Raw genomic sequence first — 19,811 nt, forward strand, 5'->3', positions numbered from 1 at the left:
TTCCAAATAACTTCAGAAATATTTCAGTCTATAGAGTTACTTACTCGTCATCTGGAGTGAGCTGGACAGGTTCATTAGTAAACTGGGAATCAAAGTTGTCCAAACCGAATTCCCCAGAAATATTTGGTTTGAAGGGAGGTACCACCTGCTTTTGCTCCATCTAGAAAGACATATTAGATGACAGCTCAAGCCTATGTTCTTAGAAAAACTCCACCTCTACATTTCTCCTCTTCCCTCAGAGGCTTCCACATCCTATCACAGCGAGTCCTTAGGCGTGGTTCAACGGTATTCACAATGATGGAAATAATGTACAAAGCTGAACGCTGATATAGGCCTTACTAATATTACAACCTGCTCCATTAAATTAATATTCTAAGCTTTTATTGTTTTAAAAGCTTTTTAAAAAGCACTTTAGAGTGTGGCTTAAGTTACTTAAGCTATATTTGTTTTGTTTTCTTAACATTCTTTTAAGAGAATAAAATTTGGCCCAAGATAATAAGGATACCTAATATAGAAAACAATGACAATTTACATACCATATCCCAATCAACATTTCGAAAGAATGGGTGTCCCTGAATATCAGCAAATCCTGTTTGAGGATGACAACCCAATCGTTCCTTTGGGTCCTATGATGGAGAGAAATGTTTCAAGAACTGGAGGGATATCATGCTTTAGAATAAATAAATCCTCTTTGTGACCTGGGTTCTGTGTCTATTATATAATACCTTTATCTCTGAAATTACATCATAGTACAACACTAGACTTAAATGAGTATCTGAAGCTTGTGACAAGTACAATTTCCTCATGGCTCTGTCTCCGGCTATCATGTGATTATAGTGGATATAGGTCACTACTCCTTGCTACAGGAAAAGGGGAGGGAAAAGAGAGCAGCACAATCATCTCACCAGCATCCACCTATTTCTTTGGCACAGGTTATTGTGCTGGTCAAAACATACAAACCCCGAAACTTCACAAGTGTGTTCTTAGCTCATTTGTAAAGCTCTATGTCCAATTACAGCAACAAAACAATATAATCTGTGTATAACCGTGATACAACCATTATGTGACCCATTCGACTAAGGGGCTGTAACTTACAAACAAACAGTCTTGGCTTATTCATTACTGTGAATGAGAACATGTTACCATTTTCCTTTCCAATAAAAGGCATTTTATTTTGAACATTAAAACCTCTCACCTTCATTTTGCAGCGTGCTAATACTTAGATTTCCATTTTAAATCTTTCTCCATCTAAAGTACTCAAAAGCCTCAATTTCTCATTTTGTTAAAATTCATCATTATCTATATTTACCTTAGATGATAAATGCACATCAACCTACTTTTTCTAACCTACAATTTATTTAAGAAAATATTTATGATTGCCAAGATCACCGTGATACAATAAGCATATCTGGTCTCTGTCCCAGGTCCCTGACACAGCTTCTAAAACCTGAGTGAGTAATTTCCTGAGTGAGCCAATTATCTTTTGTTATTCACAAGTCCCTTTCAATTACACCTGAGTTTATACTAATAATGTGACTCTTGGTGGGCTGGTAGATAGCTCAGGATGGGATCTGGTTGCCGGAGGAACCATCCATGTGATTAGAGAGTTGTAACTTTTAGCCTCATTTTCAGAGGGGTGGAGGTCAACTATCAATGGCTAATGATTCAATCAATTGTGTCAATGTAATGGAACCTCCATAAAGCCCTCTGAACCACAGGGTTTGGAGAGCTTCTGGGTTGGTGAATATGTCCATATGCTGGGAGACACGGAGGGTGTGTACCCTAACTCCACAGGGACAGAAACTCCTGTGCTCAGGATCCTTTTGGACTCCACCCCGTGTATCTTTTCATCTGGCTGTTCATTTGTATCTTTTTTTATAACCAACCAGTGATAGCAAGTAAACTATTTTCCTGAGTTCTGTGAGCCATTCTAGCGAATTACTGAACCTGAGGTGTGAGAATTGTGGGAAGCTCAACTCTGTAGCCAAGTCAGACAGAAATGTGGGTACTCAATACTCATGACTCATGACTGGCACTTGAGGTGAAGATAGTTTTATGGGACTGAGCCCTTAAACCCCTGGAATCTGATGGTAACTCTGGGTAGTTGGTATCAGAAATAAACTGAATTGTAATACACCAAGTTGATGTCTAGAGAGGTGGAGAATTGGTTGTTGGTGTGGAAAAAACCTACACATTTGGTGTTAGAAGTGTTATGAGTAAAAACCATTCAGAATCATAATCTTAGATCCTAAAACTCTTCTAACCTACCGACCACAACGAAGAATTGAATGGTCTTCAGATTTTTTAAGAACCAATGATAGCATTTCATTTCTTCTGAATTTTATCTGATTACAGGGCTTTTGACATGATAATCTGTACAGAACACTACTGTCCCAAGTGCTCAATAAGGAAAGAGATCTGTGAATAATAATCCAAAGAAAACTGAGTAACAAAGCTGTAAGTACGATAGAGGCTATCCCCAAAGATGTAATTTTTCCCTAATTGAGTACATGGTATATATATCATCTACATTAAAAACCCATATGTAATATATAGCTGGCAGTGGCTTACACTGTCAAAATGGAAAGGACAATTCATCTCAGGATCTAATACTCTTTGGTAAAGAGATAAGTTCCAGATCTAACTGAAAAAAAATTATGTACGCTAGTGTTTTGGAATATTACACTGCCTGAACCTCTACTTAGTTTCATCTATACAGAGATAAACCGCTGAAGATTTTTACATTCAGTTTATACCTTGTTGAGAAAACTCTTCAGGACACTTGCAGCTTTTACAGACAGAGAGCGTGGTATGCGAATTTGTTTTTCCAAAATAACTAGAAAGATAAAATAGTGGCATTATATTTCACTTTTACATAGCTTCAATTTTACATTTTTATTATGAGCTACTTAAGGGCGTTCTCGAAGAAAAAAATAAGGTATTACATATACTACTTCAGCATCTCATGTGCTTTCTCAGGCTCGCTCCTCTCCTTCCCTCTCAGAGAGCCTCTTCTCTGAATGCTGTTCTTATCATTTACATGCATATTTTATTCTTTGACTACCTTACTGTGCCTCGGTTTCCTCATCTGTAAAAGTAGAATAAAAATAATACCTACTTCATGGGGTTGTTATGAGGTTTAAATGAGTTAATAGCTACAAAATGTGAGGTACATGTTACTATACTCAATTTTATTAGACATTGCCAAGTTGTTCTCCAAAGCTGTTAAATCAATTTTCACTGCTTGCCAGCAGTCTATGAGAGTTCCACTTACTCCATCCACATCCTCACCAGCCCTGGTATTATCGGACTTTAAAATTTCTGGCAAATGCACGGGCAGGAAATAGTAGCTCATTAATGTTTTAATGTGCAAACCCCTAATTACTAGTGAAGCTGAATGCTTTTTCATATATTCCATGGCCATCTGGATTTTCTGTTACATGAAACAGCTATTCATTTCCTGTGATGGCCTTAATTATTAAATGTAGAATTTCATGGAAATCTTTGGACTGGGTGTTGGGAGCAGGGGGTGATCTGTTTGTTTTTGTTTTTTTTTTTTTTTTTCCTGTTTGAGTCTTTGTATTTCCAATTGTGGGCCTTCTTTTCTTCACCTTTTGATCCTCTTATATTCTTGGTACCCCACTTTTTCCTCCATATTGTTCTTGGACTTATGCACTCAGCCTCAGGGTCCATGTGGAAAGATATTCCTCTCTAGCCACAGGATTCCTTCTTCTAATCTCTGTGATATACAATCTGAAGGAACTTCTTTGTTATATTTCTGAGTATGAGAAAGTAGTTGGTAAATGGGACTGAAGGAACAGAAGTAGGAAGACATATTTTTAAAAAAATGAAGGGGTGCCTGGGTGGCTCCGTTGGTTGGGCATCTGACTCCTGATTTCAGCTCAGGTCATGATCTTGCAGTTCGTGAGTGTGAGCCCCACGTTGGGCTCTGTGCTGACAGTGCAGAGCCTGCCTGGGATTCTCTGTCTCCCCCTCTCTCTGCCCTTCCTTCTCTCACTCTCCTTCTCTCTCTCTCAAAAATAAATAAATAAATAAACATTAAAAAACAATGAAGACTTACATATTAAGAAGTATATTGTCCAATTATTCTCCTCTTACTCAAGGTAAAAATCTGAGCCATCCTCATTCATACTCTAGAATAGGTTATTCACAGAGAATCTGTAAAATACCGCAAATTACCTTGGAAAAGATAATCCTCTGTGTTTTGATCAGGGTTATCCGAGCTTCCAACAATATCAAATGGAGATCTGCCTGCCATCATCTCAAACATTAGTACTCCAAGAGCCCACCAGTCGACACTGAAACCTTCAAACAAGAAATTTTTGAAGCAACAAATTATCTATTCTGCATTCTTAAAAGTCAGTAACTTGAGATGCATTTCATTGTATAATTAAAAAATAAACGTAATGAAAAATAAACTCTAAATGCATTATAACTATCATGGTTGGCAGTGAAGATTATAGGAATATTTTACTTATCAACAAGGGGAGGTACCTAAAAGATAACTTTAAAAATAAAATATTGGGGAAAAAATCTTGGAAATGAAACACTAAGTTCCTTCTCCCAAATATGCCTGTAATTTCAGACTCATAGTCTGTATCTTTTTTTTTTTTTTTTGAGGATATAATTAAATTGTATTTGAGAATAACTTTCGTGGGTCTGAAACTTGATCTTCTGCTAGTTGATTAAAGATCCTTGAAGGACCTTGGAATCAGATTCTGAACAGCTGTCAGAAGTACCATCCTCCTTCACATCTGCTGAAATCACAGGGCCAGAACCCAAGAAGTCCAATGTTTTGAGATAAATATATTCTCTGGTTCCCGACAAGCAGTCAATCTCTCCCTCATTTTTCAGATTCCTGGAGGAAATATCCCAGGAAATGTCAACAATCTTCCAGGGGTTCATGACTTTGTAGTCACATGGCTAAAGTTTAAATCCTTACTCTGCCACTTTCTAGCTGTATGACCTCGGGCAAGTTATCTAAACTTTCTGTAAAATGGGAATTAACAATGCTTACCTCCTAGGATTGTTGTGAAGATTAATTTAGTTAATATAATGTAAACTGCTTGGATTAGTGCCTAGAACTTTTAGTGTTGCCATTAATAAAATATTCAAATCTGTACCCCCAAATACTGCTAAGGTCCCACTGTCTCTTATTTCATATTTTAGGGTTTTCATGTAGGTTTTAAGGGGATCAAGGAAGTTTATATTAATAAGATTAGTATTTAAATACTACAGAGTACTATAATGCAGTGGGTACCACATTTAACCACCCATCTAGCACTTAGCTAAAATAACACCTATTTATTTATTACCATAATCTTCTCCTCTTAAAATTTCAGGAGCAATGTAATTGGGAGTACCGCAAAAAGTGCTGGTTGTATCTCCTGGCCGTAATCCTTCCTTTTAGAAAAAATAAAAAAGAAAGAAAAAAGAGAAAAGAAATAATAATATCAAAAATTATCTTTTAAATTCATCTCTTTTATTTCATTTGTTATATAAGCTCAGCATCTACAGGTAATATATTAAGCTTAAATAAAATATTACTAGTACAGTTGTCTTTATTATTAAAATCATGAGTTGCCCCTAAATAGCTTAAAGAAAGCCTGTCCTCATTAGATGTTGGTGGACAGTTCAATTAAAATAAAAATTGTACTTGAAATAATTTATATTCAGGTAAAAACTTAATATAAAAATTTTAATTATATGAGTAAAAGGAATCATATTTTATGAAGAAAAGCACTTTAAATCCCACCTGCTAACACAAGCACTGTTGGTTGTTTTTCCTAAGGCACAAATTTTTTGGCTTTGTATTTCAATAGCTACCAGATGGAAAAAATTAAGGCAGAAGACACTAATGTGTATAACAGAAAAACTACACACTGAGAAATGGAACAATCACCAAAAATTTATAACAAACTTGTATGCACCTAACAACACAGCCTCAAAACACAAAGTAAAAATAGACAAATTAGAAGAATTTCACAATCCCTGCTATGGAATGGACATTTGTATGCCCCCCCCATTCATACGTTGAAGACTTAATGTGATAACACTGGGAGATGGAGACTTTGGGAGGTAATTAGTTATTAGGGATGATGGGATTAGTGTCTTTATAAGAGGAAGAGAACTCCCTTTCTCTCCCTGCCATGTAAGAATACAACAAAAAGACACATCTGCAAACTGTGAAGAATGCCTTCACCCATCTGCAAGCCATGAAGAGTGCCTTCATGCATCTGCAAACCATAAAGAGTGCCTTCACCAGACACTGGATCTACTAGCACTTTGATCTTGAACTTCCCAGTCTCCAGAACTATGAGAAATAAATGTCTGTCTTTTAAGCCACTTAGTCTACAGTATACTGATATAGCAGGCTGAACTGATAATACAATCCCAAATCATGACAGGTGATTTCAAAACATCTGTATCAGAAAATGACATATCATACAGACAAAAAAATTAGTAAGCAGAAAAAGATTTGACAAAAGCTAAATATATATATTATATATATATAAAATATACGTATACATATATAACATAGATACATATGTATATTATACATATACATATAATATGTATACATACATATTATATGTCTATACATACATATATATCATACCTATACATATACATATGTATACATACATATAATACGTATATACATACATATAATATACACACATACAAATATGTATAATCTATGTGTACATGAGGAGAAAAGGGGAAAGAAAAGAGAGAGTGTGAAGGACATAGACTCCCTGCATGCAAAAAAGAGATTATATATCCTTTTTAAAGTACATATGGGATACTGACCAAATACTAAGTCACAAAGGAAATCTCAATATATTTTCAAAGAACTAATATCATTCAGACCATTTTCTGGCCACAAGGCAATTAAATAAGATATCAACAATAAAAAGATAGTTTAAAAACAAGCTAACTAACAGTAAATTTACAATTAAGTAAAAGGCAATTCATTTTTGTGAGTTTTATTAAGTAATGCATGCCCATTATAATAACCTCAAAAATATGTAAAAGTAAACAGAATGTATGATGCTACATAATAGAACATACAACAACACATATAGAAACAAACAATGCCAGGGGCGCCTGGGTGGCCCAGTCGGTTAAGCGTCCGACTTCAGCTCAGGTCATGACCTCGCGGTCCGTGAGTTTGAGCCCCACGTCGGGCTCTGTGCTGACAGCTCAGAGCCTGGAGCCCGCTTCGGATTCTGTGTCTCCCCCTCTCTCTGCCCCTGCTTGTGCTCTATCTCTCAAAAATAAAGAAACATTGAAAAAAAAAAAGTTTAAAAAAATAAAAATAAAAAAAAGAAACAGACAATGCCATACTTTAAAACTCTATTTAATGTTATTTATAAACATTTTATATTGTTATGAAGTTTTGGCAAACATCTTCTAAATGACTTTATAATGCTATGTTTTGTGGTCACCCTGTAATTTCCCCTAATTATTCTCCTTACCAGCCATTTAGATTATTTATTTAAAATATTTATCACCACCTACAAGAAAAAAATTTTGGTCATAAACCTTTTCTCATAGGCCAAAAAATTTACTCAGGATATCCCAGAGGCAGAAAAGATATTTGCAAATGACATATCAAAGGGTTAGTATCCAAAATCTATAAAGAATTTATCAAACTCAACACCCAAAAGACAAATAATCCAGTGAAGAAATGGGTAAAAGACATCCAGATGGTTAACAGACACGTGAAAAGATGCTCAACATCACTCATCATCAGGGAAATACAAATCAAAACCATGATGAGATACCACCTCATACCTGTCAGAATGGCTAAAATTAACAACTCAGACAACAACAGATGTTGGCAAGGATGTGGAGAAAGAGGAACCCTTTTGCACTGCTAGTGGGAATGGAAACTGGTGTAGCAACTTTGGAAAACAATATGGAGGTTCCTCAAAAAATTAAAAATAGAACTACCCTATGACCCAGCAATTGCACTACTAGGTATTTATCCAAAGGATACAGGTGTGCTGTTTCGAAGGGACACTATAGTGCTATAGTGCCCCAATATAGCAGCACTATAGACAATAGTCAAAGTATGGAAAGAGCCCAAATGTCCATTGACGGATGAATGGATAAAGAAGATGTGGTATATATACACAATGGAGTATTACTCGGCAATCAAAAACAGTGAAATCTTGCCATTTGCAACACATGGATGGAACTTGAGTGTATTATGCTAAGTGAAATTGGTCAGTAAGAGAAAGACAATTATCGTATGACTTTACTCATATGTGGAATTTAAGATACAAAACAGATGAACATAAGGGAAGGGAAGCAAAAATAATACAAAAAGAGGGAGGGGAACAAAAGATAAGAGACTTAAACATAGAGAACAAACTGAGCGTTGCTGGAGGGGGTTCTGGGTCAGGGGTGGGCTGAATGGGCAAGGGGAATTAAGGAAGACACTTGTTGGGATAAGCACTGGACATTATATGTAGGGGATGAATCACTGGATTCTACTGCTGAAATCATTATTGCACTATATGCTAACTTGGATGTAAATGTAAAAAAAGAATATCCCAGAGGCAGAAGTTCTAAATCAAAGAGTGTGCCGTATATCTTTAAGATTCCTGACACATCCCCACCAAACTGCTTTACAAACAGTTATAACAATGCATACACTCACCAATGACATAGAAGAATGCCATTTCTTCAGACTCTTATAAGCAGACTATTACAATTAAAAAAAAAAAAGTATCTGGCATGCAAAAATAAAGACTCACTATTGTTTTAATGTGTACACTTTCTAACAAGGTTAACATTTTTAATGGGTTTTTTGTTGTTGCCGTTCAGCTTTATTTTCCTTTGACAAATTATAGGACATTTTTCTTTTGAAATAAGAAAAAAATCCCCTGGTAGAAAAGTGACAGAGATAAAAAAAAAAAAAAGGTATCACTAATCTCATAAAAAATGGATATATAGGGGTTTGCCTACTAAATGTTTACTTGTTTATAACTAAAGATGTGTATAATAGAAAAATTTAAGGAAATAGAAATTTAATATAAGAAAAGATAAAAATGTCTGAGTTTTGTACCTAAAAGCAAAAATACCTGAGGTAAAGATTTTCTTTTAAGGTCATTATCAAGAGATAATGGCATTAAATCTTCAATACTGTTAGAGTGTCTTACTTAATGTTAGCATTTAAATAGTTTAAATAATCTCCGAGCTCTGGAGGCACTTCCTTCAGGTAAATGGGAGAGTGTGATCCATACGCTTACATGCTTGTTGCCATATTACCGTGTGCAGATAATTCTGGCCCAGCTACTTCAACAAGGAGAGTAGCACCCTACACATTTTGTGGAAAAACACTGGACTCTTCAATAAAAAACTGTTACAAAAAGAATATAGGTCCGAGAAATAAAGGACACGTCCTGAGAGTAACTGAACTTCTTATTTTGTTCTACTGTACTTTATGTCAGATATTTAAATTTTAAATACAAAAAATGATACATTTCCTGGGAAAATCTTGAATACATTATCACGAGTCACAATTAAATGGCGAAAACTAGAAGGTGACACGCAAGTAGTTATGCTAAAGTCATGGGACTGCAGACAATTTTTATTTCCAAATTTTCTCCAATACTTTCACAACATTCAAAATAAAATGTTACAGACAATAAAAAGAAATTAACTCTTATTATAGCACATATAACAGTCACAGAAAATACGGACTTTTGTAAATGATTAGAAAACATGTATATTTTTCTTTGTGCTAAAATTCCAAAAAGCATCCCAAACAGGGTAGCAATCATTTCTCCATCTTTAAATATTGTTATTTTACCAAAACAATTTTATGAACTGCTGAGACCTTCTGATTAACTAGAAATGCCTCTCACCTTACACATGCCATAGTCAGTCAGTTTGATATGTCCTTCTGAGTCCAGCAATACATTGTCCAATTTCAAATCTCTATAAATTATCCCTCGTTCATGAAGATAATTTAATGCTAGACTGATTTCTGCAGAGTAAAATCTAAAAAGAAAAATAACTCATTTGATTCAAATTTCGGAATTGTGGTAAGTTTCTAGAAGAGGTTATTTAAGTCCTATCCCCATCTGCAAATGAAAACACCAAAATCGTGGCAAAAGATTTTTTTCTCCCTATGTTTTTAGTAATGATACCAAAACACAAACTGAAGTACACTTTAAAATATCTTAAGGGTGCCTGGGTGGCTCAGTTCACTGAGTGTCTGACTTCAGCTCAGGTCATGATCTCGTCGTTCGTGGATTCGAGCTCCCTATCAGGCTCTGTGCTGACAGCATAGAGCTTGCTTGAGATTCTCTCTCCTCTCTCTGTGCCCATCCCCTGCTCGAGCATGCGCGCATGTGCGTGCACTCTCTCGCACATGCTTGCTCTCTCAAAATGAATAAACTTTAAAAAAAATTAAAAAGAAATAAAGAAAAAAATACCTGAGCCCAAAATACTATTACAGAAGTTCCAGTCTACATTGAACTCATACTTTTCAAAAAATTATTAATTTGAAAGTCTCAAACAGAAGTTCTTAATCTGGGTCCTTACATAGACTTCAGACAGTCCACACTGCTACAACTGGAGGCTCAGTTGTGCATACGTGTGTACATCTACATCTCCTCCCTCTACAGAGTTTCCATAGCTTCTATCACTTCTCTAAGAGACAAATGATCTCTCCAAATGCTAAGAATCATTGATTGGTCTAGAATAAAAAAAAAAATACTAAAAGTTTAACTCAAACTATAAAATGCATACCAAAATTCTAGAAAATGAATTATCCTACAACCATACCATTTAACATCAAAGAAAGGGTTTTTTAAAAACTGCCACTAACTCATTGGTGATAACCAGAACTTTTGACATGAACAATGAAAATAAAACACTCAAGTTGGTTTATTGCTACTTTGGGGAATGTTATCATGATCATGTTTGGAGGTACATAACACAAACCTTCTCAGTTACTTAATTCTATGAATAGAGAACCTGAGCCCTTATTTTGTACTTTGGTTCCCAGAAAAGCACAAAACCAGAACTGACACTTTAATATAGTAAAAACTACTTTCCCCATGTCCAACTGAACAAACAAGGAACAAATACAGGCTCTGGTCACAATTAGAAATGTCATTTGTGGCTCTGCTATGAAGGACAACCATTTAATAAAGACTAAATAAATGAACATACAGGAAATTAAAACAAAACAAAACAAAACACAGTTTGGTCTGAGATTAGATTAGTACAATTTCTACCTTTTTATAAAATTGAAGGATAGTATCTCTTTTTGATAAGAATCAATGTACTAGCAAGATTTCCACTAAATTGGGGCACCTGGGTGGCTCAGTTGGTTAAGCGTCCGACTTTGGCTCATGTCATGATCTCACTATTTGTGAGTTCGAGCCCCACATCAGGCTTTGTGCTGACAGCTCAGAGGCTGGAGCCTGCTTCAGATTCTGTGTCTCCCTCTCTCTCTCTCTGACCCTCCCCCACTTGCACTCTGTGTGTCTCTCTCTCTCTCAAAAATAAACACTAAAAAATATAAAAATTAAAAAAAAAAGATTTCCACTAAGTACTTACAAAAATAAAATCTTTAACCTTTGTTACACGCATATACAAACTCATATGCCTCATCTTTTGCGGAGCACAACAGGGTGAGAATTATTGCTAATTATGAGTACAAAACAAAACAAATCATGGCACTGATGAATTAAACTTCTCCAAGGCCATGATCCTTCCCTACCTAATTCCTCCAACATATAAGCAATTTACAATCTTATATAATAATGTCAAATTAAGGACAGAAAATAAACAAATAAATAATATTTAATGATCTTTTCTTATTCATCAACATGTATGAGATCAGAGGAAAAAAAGCCAAAGGCAGAACAATTCAGAAATTGTAATTACAGGAAGAATAGTCAGAATTACATAAAACCTTAAGAGGAATTGTTTTATTACTCTCAAGTATATACAAATAATAAGTGTAAATCCATCAATTATTTCAATGGTGGATGTTGAATAGATAAAATAATTGGGTTTAGTTAACTGAAGGTTTCCCCTTGAATAGTTTTTATACTTTTCAATTACTTACATTAATATATGTAAATACATAATGTTACACATATGTTATAATATAAACTTTTACCTTAGCCTCTATATGACTTCCAAAAAATTAACTAGTATCAAAATAAGTGATTTATCTACCCTTTGAAACACTGGCACATAAAAAGTCCCATAGCATCCCCTACCCACGACCCCAGACAAAAATCCAACGGTACCTGGCATGTTCTTCAGGAAGTTTTCTTTGTCGCTGCATATGAAACATTAGATCTCCTCCATTTACATACTCTATGACAAAGAACAATCTAAAACACAGAAGAGATAAGAAAAAAAAGAACCCAAATGAACATAGGAAGGAAAAAAGAGAGGCAAACCAAGAAACAGACTCAACTATAGAGAACAAACTGATGGTTACTGGTGGGGAGGTGGATGGGGACGATGCGTTAAATGGGTGATGGTGATTAAGGAGGACACTTGTGATGAGCACTGGGTGTTATAGGTCAGTGATGACTCACTAAATTCTATACCTGAAACTAATATTACACTGTATGTGAATGAACTGGAATTTAAATGAAAACGGAGAAACAAAATTAAAAAGAAAGAAAGAAAATTAGCAGGGCTTAACTCTAGGAACTTGACATGTCAGTGGGCTTAAAAAATAAAAATAAAAAAACACAGGAGAGAGCACATGACACCAAAATCCAAAACGAGGCAGTGTAACTTTGCATGCTTAAACACTATAGAGAGCAGTTACAACATAGCATTCTACAGATTTATCCTGAACAAACACTCCAGGAATTTGGCGGAAACAAAGGGTAGTTGGAGAAGAAAGCTGTTTAATCACAGAAGATACAAAAAAGTAAACCAGCATAACTGTGAGAACTGCTTCTTCCATTTGAAAGCAGTACCACTAGCAATCCAGAGCCTCTTACTCTCACCTCAACTTTGGCCCTTGCAAAACAAGTCTTATTTAACTGTCACTTAAGGTAAAGAAGTTAGGATTTCTCTCTCTAGTTAAACTCTAGGAAACTTTAAGTCTTAAAACTAGAATCTTGAAGATACTTAAAAAGTTAGATTTTTAGTGCCATAATTATGACCTGGTCTTTTTTTTTTTTTGCCCAAAGCAGGAAATTTCCTACTGCTGATCCACCGTTAGATGGCTATCACTGATTGGAGTATGAGTAGCAGGAAATTTTAAACAAAGTACTCTTGTGTCCATCTCCATGTCTTCCGCTTCCGGCTTATAGTAGAAAGCAGTTTTCATTGTGTAATATACCAAAAGGTGTAGAGCCCAGGAATCATTCCATTATCTTTCAATCTTACCTGCTTTCTGTCTGAAAGCAAGAATGCAGCCCAACAAGAAAAGGATGATTAGATGCCTGCTCAAAAACATGCTTCTCTGTCTGTACCCAATCAATATCCTATTTCAAAATATGAAAGAAATTCATGTCAAACTGAATTATCATCAAAACTATGATAAATTTGTTCCTAGTAATTCAATTATCACAAATACAAGTAAGTAACTAACTACTACTGTTTCATGATAATCATGAAACAACAGCTTATATACAAAAACACCAATAAATCTTTCAGTATTATGAAACAGTCTAGAAAACTTTTACAAAGATCAAGTACTTTTCCTTGATAATAATACGGCTTGATTTTATTTCTTAAAAATCTAGTAGTCATCAGATTACATTAAATATATCTTATGTAATCTGTTTGAAGCATATATTTAGAAATGTAGACTGAAATGATAAGACAAAACATTGAGGTTTTCTCTGAAATAGTACACTTAAGCCAACTTAACAGTTCAGAAATGATAAAACATTGTGCTTACTTACCTCATCATCATTGACCAATTCTTTTTTCACAACTTTCATTGCATAAATACGATCTGTTTTTTTTAACCTCACCAATAATACTTTGGCATAACTTCCTCTGCCTATTACCCGAAGCAAATCAAAATCCTGAAGACCTAAACTGGATGAAGCTTTGCCACTTTCTCTGGTGTTCATTGCCTGTCGAGAACAATATCAAATAGTTATACCTGGAGGAATTTTGCATAATACATTATATTTCCAGTACCTGGTTAAGATGTTTTTTAAGTATTTTCTGATTTAAGTTCTTAATAATTCTTTTCTTATTCATTCCAAACGATATAATCTAACTACTCAAGGAAAGGATGAATTCATGAGTTGAGGTCAGAAGGGTACTGATAGGAATGGAGAGGGAGTTGAAATCTGAGAAATGTTAAAGGATGTCTTAAGATGTGATAACTTTGGGTATGAAGGCAATGGAGATACGTGAATTAAAAAAATGACACTAACTTTGATGACTGGCAGACTGGAGGTAATACTGACAGAAAAACAAAGTGTGCACATAGGATAAGATTAACAGAGCTGTTGAGATAATGGGCTTGGTTTTTCATACTGAAGATACAAGATACAATGGGATTGCAAGATTAAAGAGTCCACTGGAAGCTTGATATATCAAATCTGGACTAATGAGCAGATATATTCAGAGATATTTTTGGAAGCTATAAACAGAAAATAAGCATGAGGCAGCTTAACTAATGGAAAACATTCTTTTCTACACAATACCAAGCTCTTTTGGAATGACAAAACCAGCCTTATAATCCATTTACAACTAGAAACTTGGGCTTCTGGTAATTTATAGACAAGACCGAAGATAATCTGTTTTAACACATCTGCAAAATCCTCCACATACAATCAACATGTACCCATAAGAATTAAGTATGAATTTTCTCAAGTGAAGAGTATCAAGAAAACAAAGAGCAAATTTTGAGAAAAACTAGTAAGCACAAAAAAGAAAAAAAAAGTATCATGAAAACTGAAGGAGAATGAGGTTTCAAGAGAAGGGTCACACAAAAATCTAGAAATAATAATCTGATGTGATAACAAGAATTGATAAAGAGGAGTAAAAGAAACCAGATTAGAGTAGATGAAGAAAGCATAGAATGGTAAGAAGGAAAGGTAATATACAGACTTTAAATGTGGTTAACTGGGGGTGCCTGGGTGGCTCAGTCGGTTGAGCATCCGACTTTGGCTCAGGTCATGATCTCGCGGTTCATGAGTTCGAGCCCCGCATCGGGCTCTGTGCTGATGGCTCAGAGCCTGGAGCTTACTTCTGATTCTGTGTCTCCCTCTGCCCCTCCCCCACTCACGCTCTGTCTCTCTCTGTCTTAGAAATAAACATTAAAAAAAAAAAAATTAAATGTGGTTAACTGAAACTACAAAGGAGAATGAAATGGAACAAAAGCACAGTACCTTCACAGAATCACTAACAAGACAGAAACCAGAAACTAGTGGCATGCCACCTTTAAAGGATCTAAATAAAACAAACCCTGCTGATCTATAAAAATAGCCTTCAAAACAAAAGTGAAATACAAACATTTTCAGACAAACGCAAACTAAAGAAATTCATCATTAGTACCTTCTCACTAAAGGAAATATTGAGTTTTTCAAGAAGAAAGATAATCTCATACAGATAATATAAAATATAATACAGGAGTATATATAATACAGGAATAAGGGAAATGGATAGCCAAAACAACATTGGCCATATACTGATAACTGTTTTATCTGGGTAATGGATACAGGGGCTTTGTTATACTACTCTGTTTACTTTTAATTATGTTTGAAATTTTCCACAATAAAAAGCTGGGAATTTATTTATTTATTTATTCACTGTTTATTTTTGAGAGAGAGAGAGAAAGCACAAGCAAGGGAGAGGCAGAGAGAGAGGGAGAGACAGAATCCCAGGCAGGCTCCACGTTGTCAGTGCAGAGCCCAATGCAGGGCTCGATCTCACAAACTGGGAGATCATGACATGAACTGAAATCAAGTCAGGTGCTTAACCAAATGAGCCCCCAGGCGCCCCAAAGTTGGGGTTTTTTAAAGGTAACTAGGAGTAAAACATAATATACCTATCAAATATTGGAAAGAGATGGAAAAAGGGGGAGGAATTGTGAACAAAATCTTTCTGGCCTGCAATATATAAAGTTGGAAAATTGAAGAGTTATAAACATTATAGGCATAACGAAATGATTAAAAAGAGCTGCCTCTCAGAAGTCAAAGTGGGAGTAGAAGGTGTGAAACATGATGAATCTTTTCTTTTTTTTTTTCCCCTTAAGATTTATTTATTTATTTTGAGAGAAAGAGAGAGCCCAAGTGGGGAAGGGGCAGAAAGAGTGGGGGGAGGGAGAGAGAGAATCCCAAGCAGGCTCTGTGCTGTCAGTGCAGAGCCCGACATGGGGCCTGAACCCACGAACCATGAGATCACAAACAGCTGAAATCAAGAGTTAGACACTTAATTGACTGAACCATTCAGGTGCCCCTAAGTCTTTTTCACTACAATTATTTTTAAAAAAATATTATTTTAATTAAATATCTTTAACTAAAAACTTACTGCTTTAAAAGTTGATAAAACATTTAATAGAAAAAATATAGTATTTAAGATGCTTAATCATTTATACTTGAAATAAACAACTAGCCCATAATATGTAAGGATCTACAATATATCTTAATAATACTATCAAGTATTCTAAACCTCACTCTTAAATTATATTAAATTAAAATTTTAATAATTTTTTAGATTATGCTGTCTTAAATAAAAGTAAGTTATCCCTGTATGGTTATTAAATTTGATTTTCTCCTGTTAAAAAAATGAATAAATAAAAGGAAAAAGAAAGAAGTTATCCCACCAGATTTAATTTAAATGAAATTAGCAATTAGATTAAATCAGAATAAAACTCAAACATCATTAAAAATCATTCCTGCATTTTACCATTCTGATTTAAAATCTAAGCAAGGTAATTTTCATATTTTTTAACTGTCAAATCTTATTAAAAAGCTAATGATGTAATATACAATAAAACTAATTATCTTACCTCCTTTTCTTCACCAACTTGGTCCAAACTCTCATGACTTGAAGGATTATATGGAATTACTGAAAATCCAATCCCCCACCCAAAAAAAAGAAAGGAGAAAAACAATAGTACCCGTTAACTGAGCTTGACTTAAAATGTTCTCCTGATTTAAGTTTCAATTTCAGAGTAAGTTTTCATTATTTAATTTTATTTTTTTAAGTAGGCTTTACCCCCAGAGCAGAGCCCAACATGGGGTTTTAACTCACAACCCTGAGATCAAGACCTGAGCTGAGATCAAGAGTCAGATACTTAGGGCGCCTGGGTGGCTCAGTGGGTTAAGCGTCTGACTTTGGTTCAGGTCATGATCTCATGGTCTGTGAGTCCAAGCCCCCATCAGGCTCTGTGCTTACAGCTCAGAGCCTGGAGCCTGCTTTGGATTCTATGTCTCCCTCTCCCTTTACCCCTCCCCCCCCCCAAAATAAATAAAACATAAAAAATTAAGAAAATAAAAAGAGTCAGATGCTTGACCAACTGAGCCATCCAGGCACCCTCAAGTTTTCACTATTTAAAATGGAATATTTGTCCTACTAGTAATAAATTGTATGTATTTATGAGTCAACTCCTAATCTTTAATGAGAGTAGAGAACAAGAACCAATTAACAGCCACGTATTGATTTTAACAAATATTTTTGTTTTTTTAAAAATATTTCTCCTCTTCACAAATTAATCAATTCCTTCTACAAGGGTGACTCCATAAACCTTAATTATTTTAGTATGACTAAGGCATAGAGAGAGGGGGCCTTTGGTTTTTACTCCTCACTTTCTTCATACTCAAAAACTGGACTACAGATTTCTATTCCTTGGAACTACTTGGGGCAAAAAAAAAAAAAAAAAAAAAAAAATCCACATTTCACAGATTGCATGAACAAGAGACTGTATTCTGTCCTTCCAGAAAAACTCCCTCATCTTCCTTTTCTTGACTCTTCTGAGATCAGTATGCTCTGTCCTGGTTAACAGCTCTCCAAATTTCCCAGATACATATTTAAGGTTCTGTATCTATTTGACATTGGAACTCACATGATCTTTTTTGAATTTTCTATACTACATCTCTATATCTTTTACATAATTTCTACATCTTAAATTTTTTTTTTATGTTTATTTATTTATTTTTCAGAGAGACAGGCAGAATGCGAGTGGGTTAGAGGCAGAGAGAGAAGGGGACACAGAATCTGAAGCAGGCTCCAGGCTCCGAGCTGTCAGCACAGAGCCCGACACGGGGCTCGAACTCATGAGCTGTGATATCATGACCTGAGCCGAAGTCGGATGCTCAACCGACTGAGCCACCCAGGCACCCCCATAATTTCTACTTCTGATAATAAAGCTTTTAATAAAAACAGATCACCTGAACAAAGTCAACGTGGCCCACAATATCAGTATGTTTTCATTACTGAAAAAACTAGGTTTGCTGAATTTTAAAAAGATCTCAGAAGAAATTCACCTGAATTAGAGTCATTTGTTGTAATTTACATAGTTGTCTTCTTAAAATGCCACAGGTATATGTTAAATATTGTGACTGATACCACCACCGCAAAATATGGTAACCTAACTTCTTTTGGCAACAACATAAATGTTTTTAAACTTAAGTTAAAGAATTACCTAAAGAAGTCTTTAAATGATACTTTGCTGATGAACAATGGTTAGTATCAGTGGGATTCTTACCTGTCTGTGCATGGTCTGAATGCATGGATGACTGATCCATGGGCATCATTGGCTCCTACAAACATTTCCAAAGATATAGTAATTTAGTGGATTCTTTTTAAATCCCAATACCTCTATTAATTCAGAAACAACATTATTTTGATGAGACACAGCATATTAAAATTTAAGCTTGAAAGAATATAACTTAATAAGTGAGAATTGTTTTTACTATATTTACTTTAATTTTATTATATGAAACCATGCAATATTCTTGTGAATGAGGTAACAGTCACATTTTACAGATAACAGAAGAAAGAGAATACTAACTTCAGACCATCAATTAGCAATCAAATTAAACTTCTATATACTCTCATCTGTTTCTCTTCTACACTATTCTTCCTTTGAGCTCCATACATTCACTTTACATCTCTAACAAAAGAAGTCATTAGTACATACGTTCCTTAGCTGAGTCCAGAGATGGACTTCAAAATGGTCTATAAACCTAAAATTTCATGGGTTTCCCATTTTTCTGAAGATTCTCAAAAGTGCCAATGATCCAAATAAGGAAAAGACATATCTTCTAGAAACTGACTTAACCCACTAACTGCCAATAACCTCAGGAAAAATGTTAACTCAAACTAAAGTGCTACTAATTCATTAATCTTGGATCCAGGTTTAATGAATACCAGCAAGAAAGGGTAAACTTGAGAAAGAACATTAAGTTATACAGTTATAGTTTCTTTTTTTAGATTTTTTTTTTTTAAAGTAATCTCTACACCCAACATGGGACTCATTTCAATCAAGAGTCACTTGCTCTACTGACTGAGCCTGCCAGGCTCCCCTAAACCATTGTAATTTTAAGGCTGTCTTAAAGACAGGCCTTTGGATTTTTCATTGTGTTTTAGCGTCCATCCTAAAATATCAATATAATCACTAATCCTACCCCTTTCTTCCTACATTTATAAATGTACACAAGTCATTCCATCACCTAAGAATACTCAAGAATATCAACAGTACCCTAAATAAATTATGTTCACAAATTTTGGCCTTTGTTTTTTTTTCTTAAGATGGGATTTTCACCTCCCTAACTACAAACCCATTCCTGAGCTTATACGAACAAGCTAAATAATTC

At 34.9% G+C, this 19,811-nt stretch overlaps 1 protein-coding gene across 1 annotated transcript in view; it reads right to left on the reverse strand.

Moving 5' to 3' along the window:
- Window positions 1-19,811, reverse strand: part of PRKCI (protein kinase C iota) — a 69,355-nt gene that overhangs the window by 5,130 nt on the left and 44,414 nt on the right. The window contains exons 7-17 of the mRNA XM_045503013.1: window positions 18,701-18,755; window positions 17,003-17,061; window positions 13,935-14,111; window positions 13,414-13,511; window positions 12,309-12,395; window positions 9,903-10,038; window positions 5,337-5,424; window positions 4,201-4,326; window positions 2,757-2,836; window positions 537-626; window positions 45-160 (exon numbers count right to left, since the gene is read on the reverse strand). Of these exons, the coding sequence (XP_045358969.1) occupies window positions 45-160; window positions 537-626; window positions 2,757-2,836; window positions 4,201-4,326; window positions 5,337-5,424; window positions 9,903-10,038; window positions 12,309-12,395; window positions 13,414-13,511; window positions 13,935-14,111; window positions 17,003-17,061; window positions 18,701-18,755 (1,112 nt within the window). The remainder of the gene's footprint in view (window positions 1-44; window positions 161-536; window positions 627-2,756; window positions 2,837-4,200; window positions 4,327-5,336; window positions 5,425-9,902; window positions 10,039-12,308; window positions 12,396-13,413; window positions 13,512-13,934; window positions 14,112-17,002; window positions 17,062-18,700; window positions 18,756-19,811) is intronic.

The sequence above is a fragment of the Leopardus geoffroyi genome, chromosome C2 (genome assembly GCF_018350155.1).
Source record: "Leopardus geoffroyi isolate Oge1 chromosome C2, O.geoffroyi_Oge1_pat1.0, whole genome shotgun sequence".
NCBI classification, from domain to species: Eukaryota; Metazoa; Chordata; class Mammalia; order Carnivora; family Felidae; genus Leopardus; species Leopardus geoffroyi.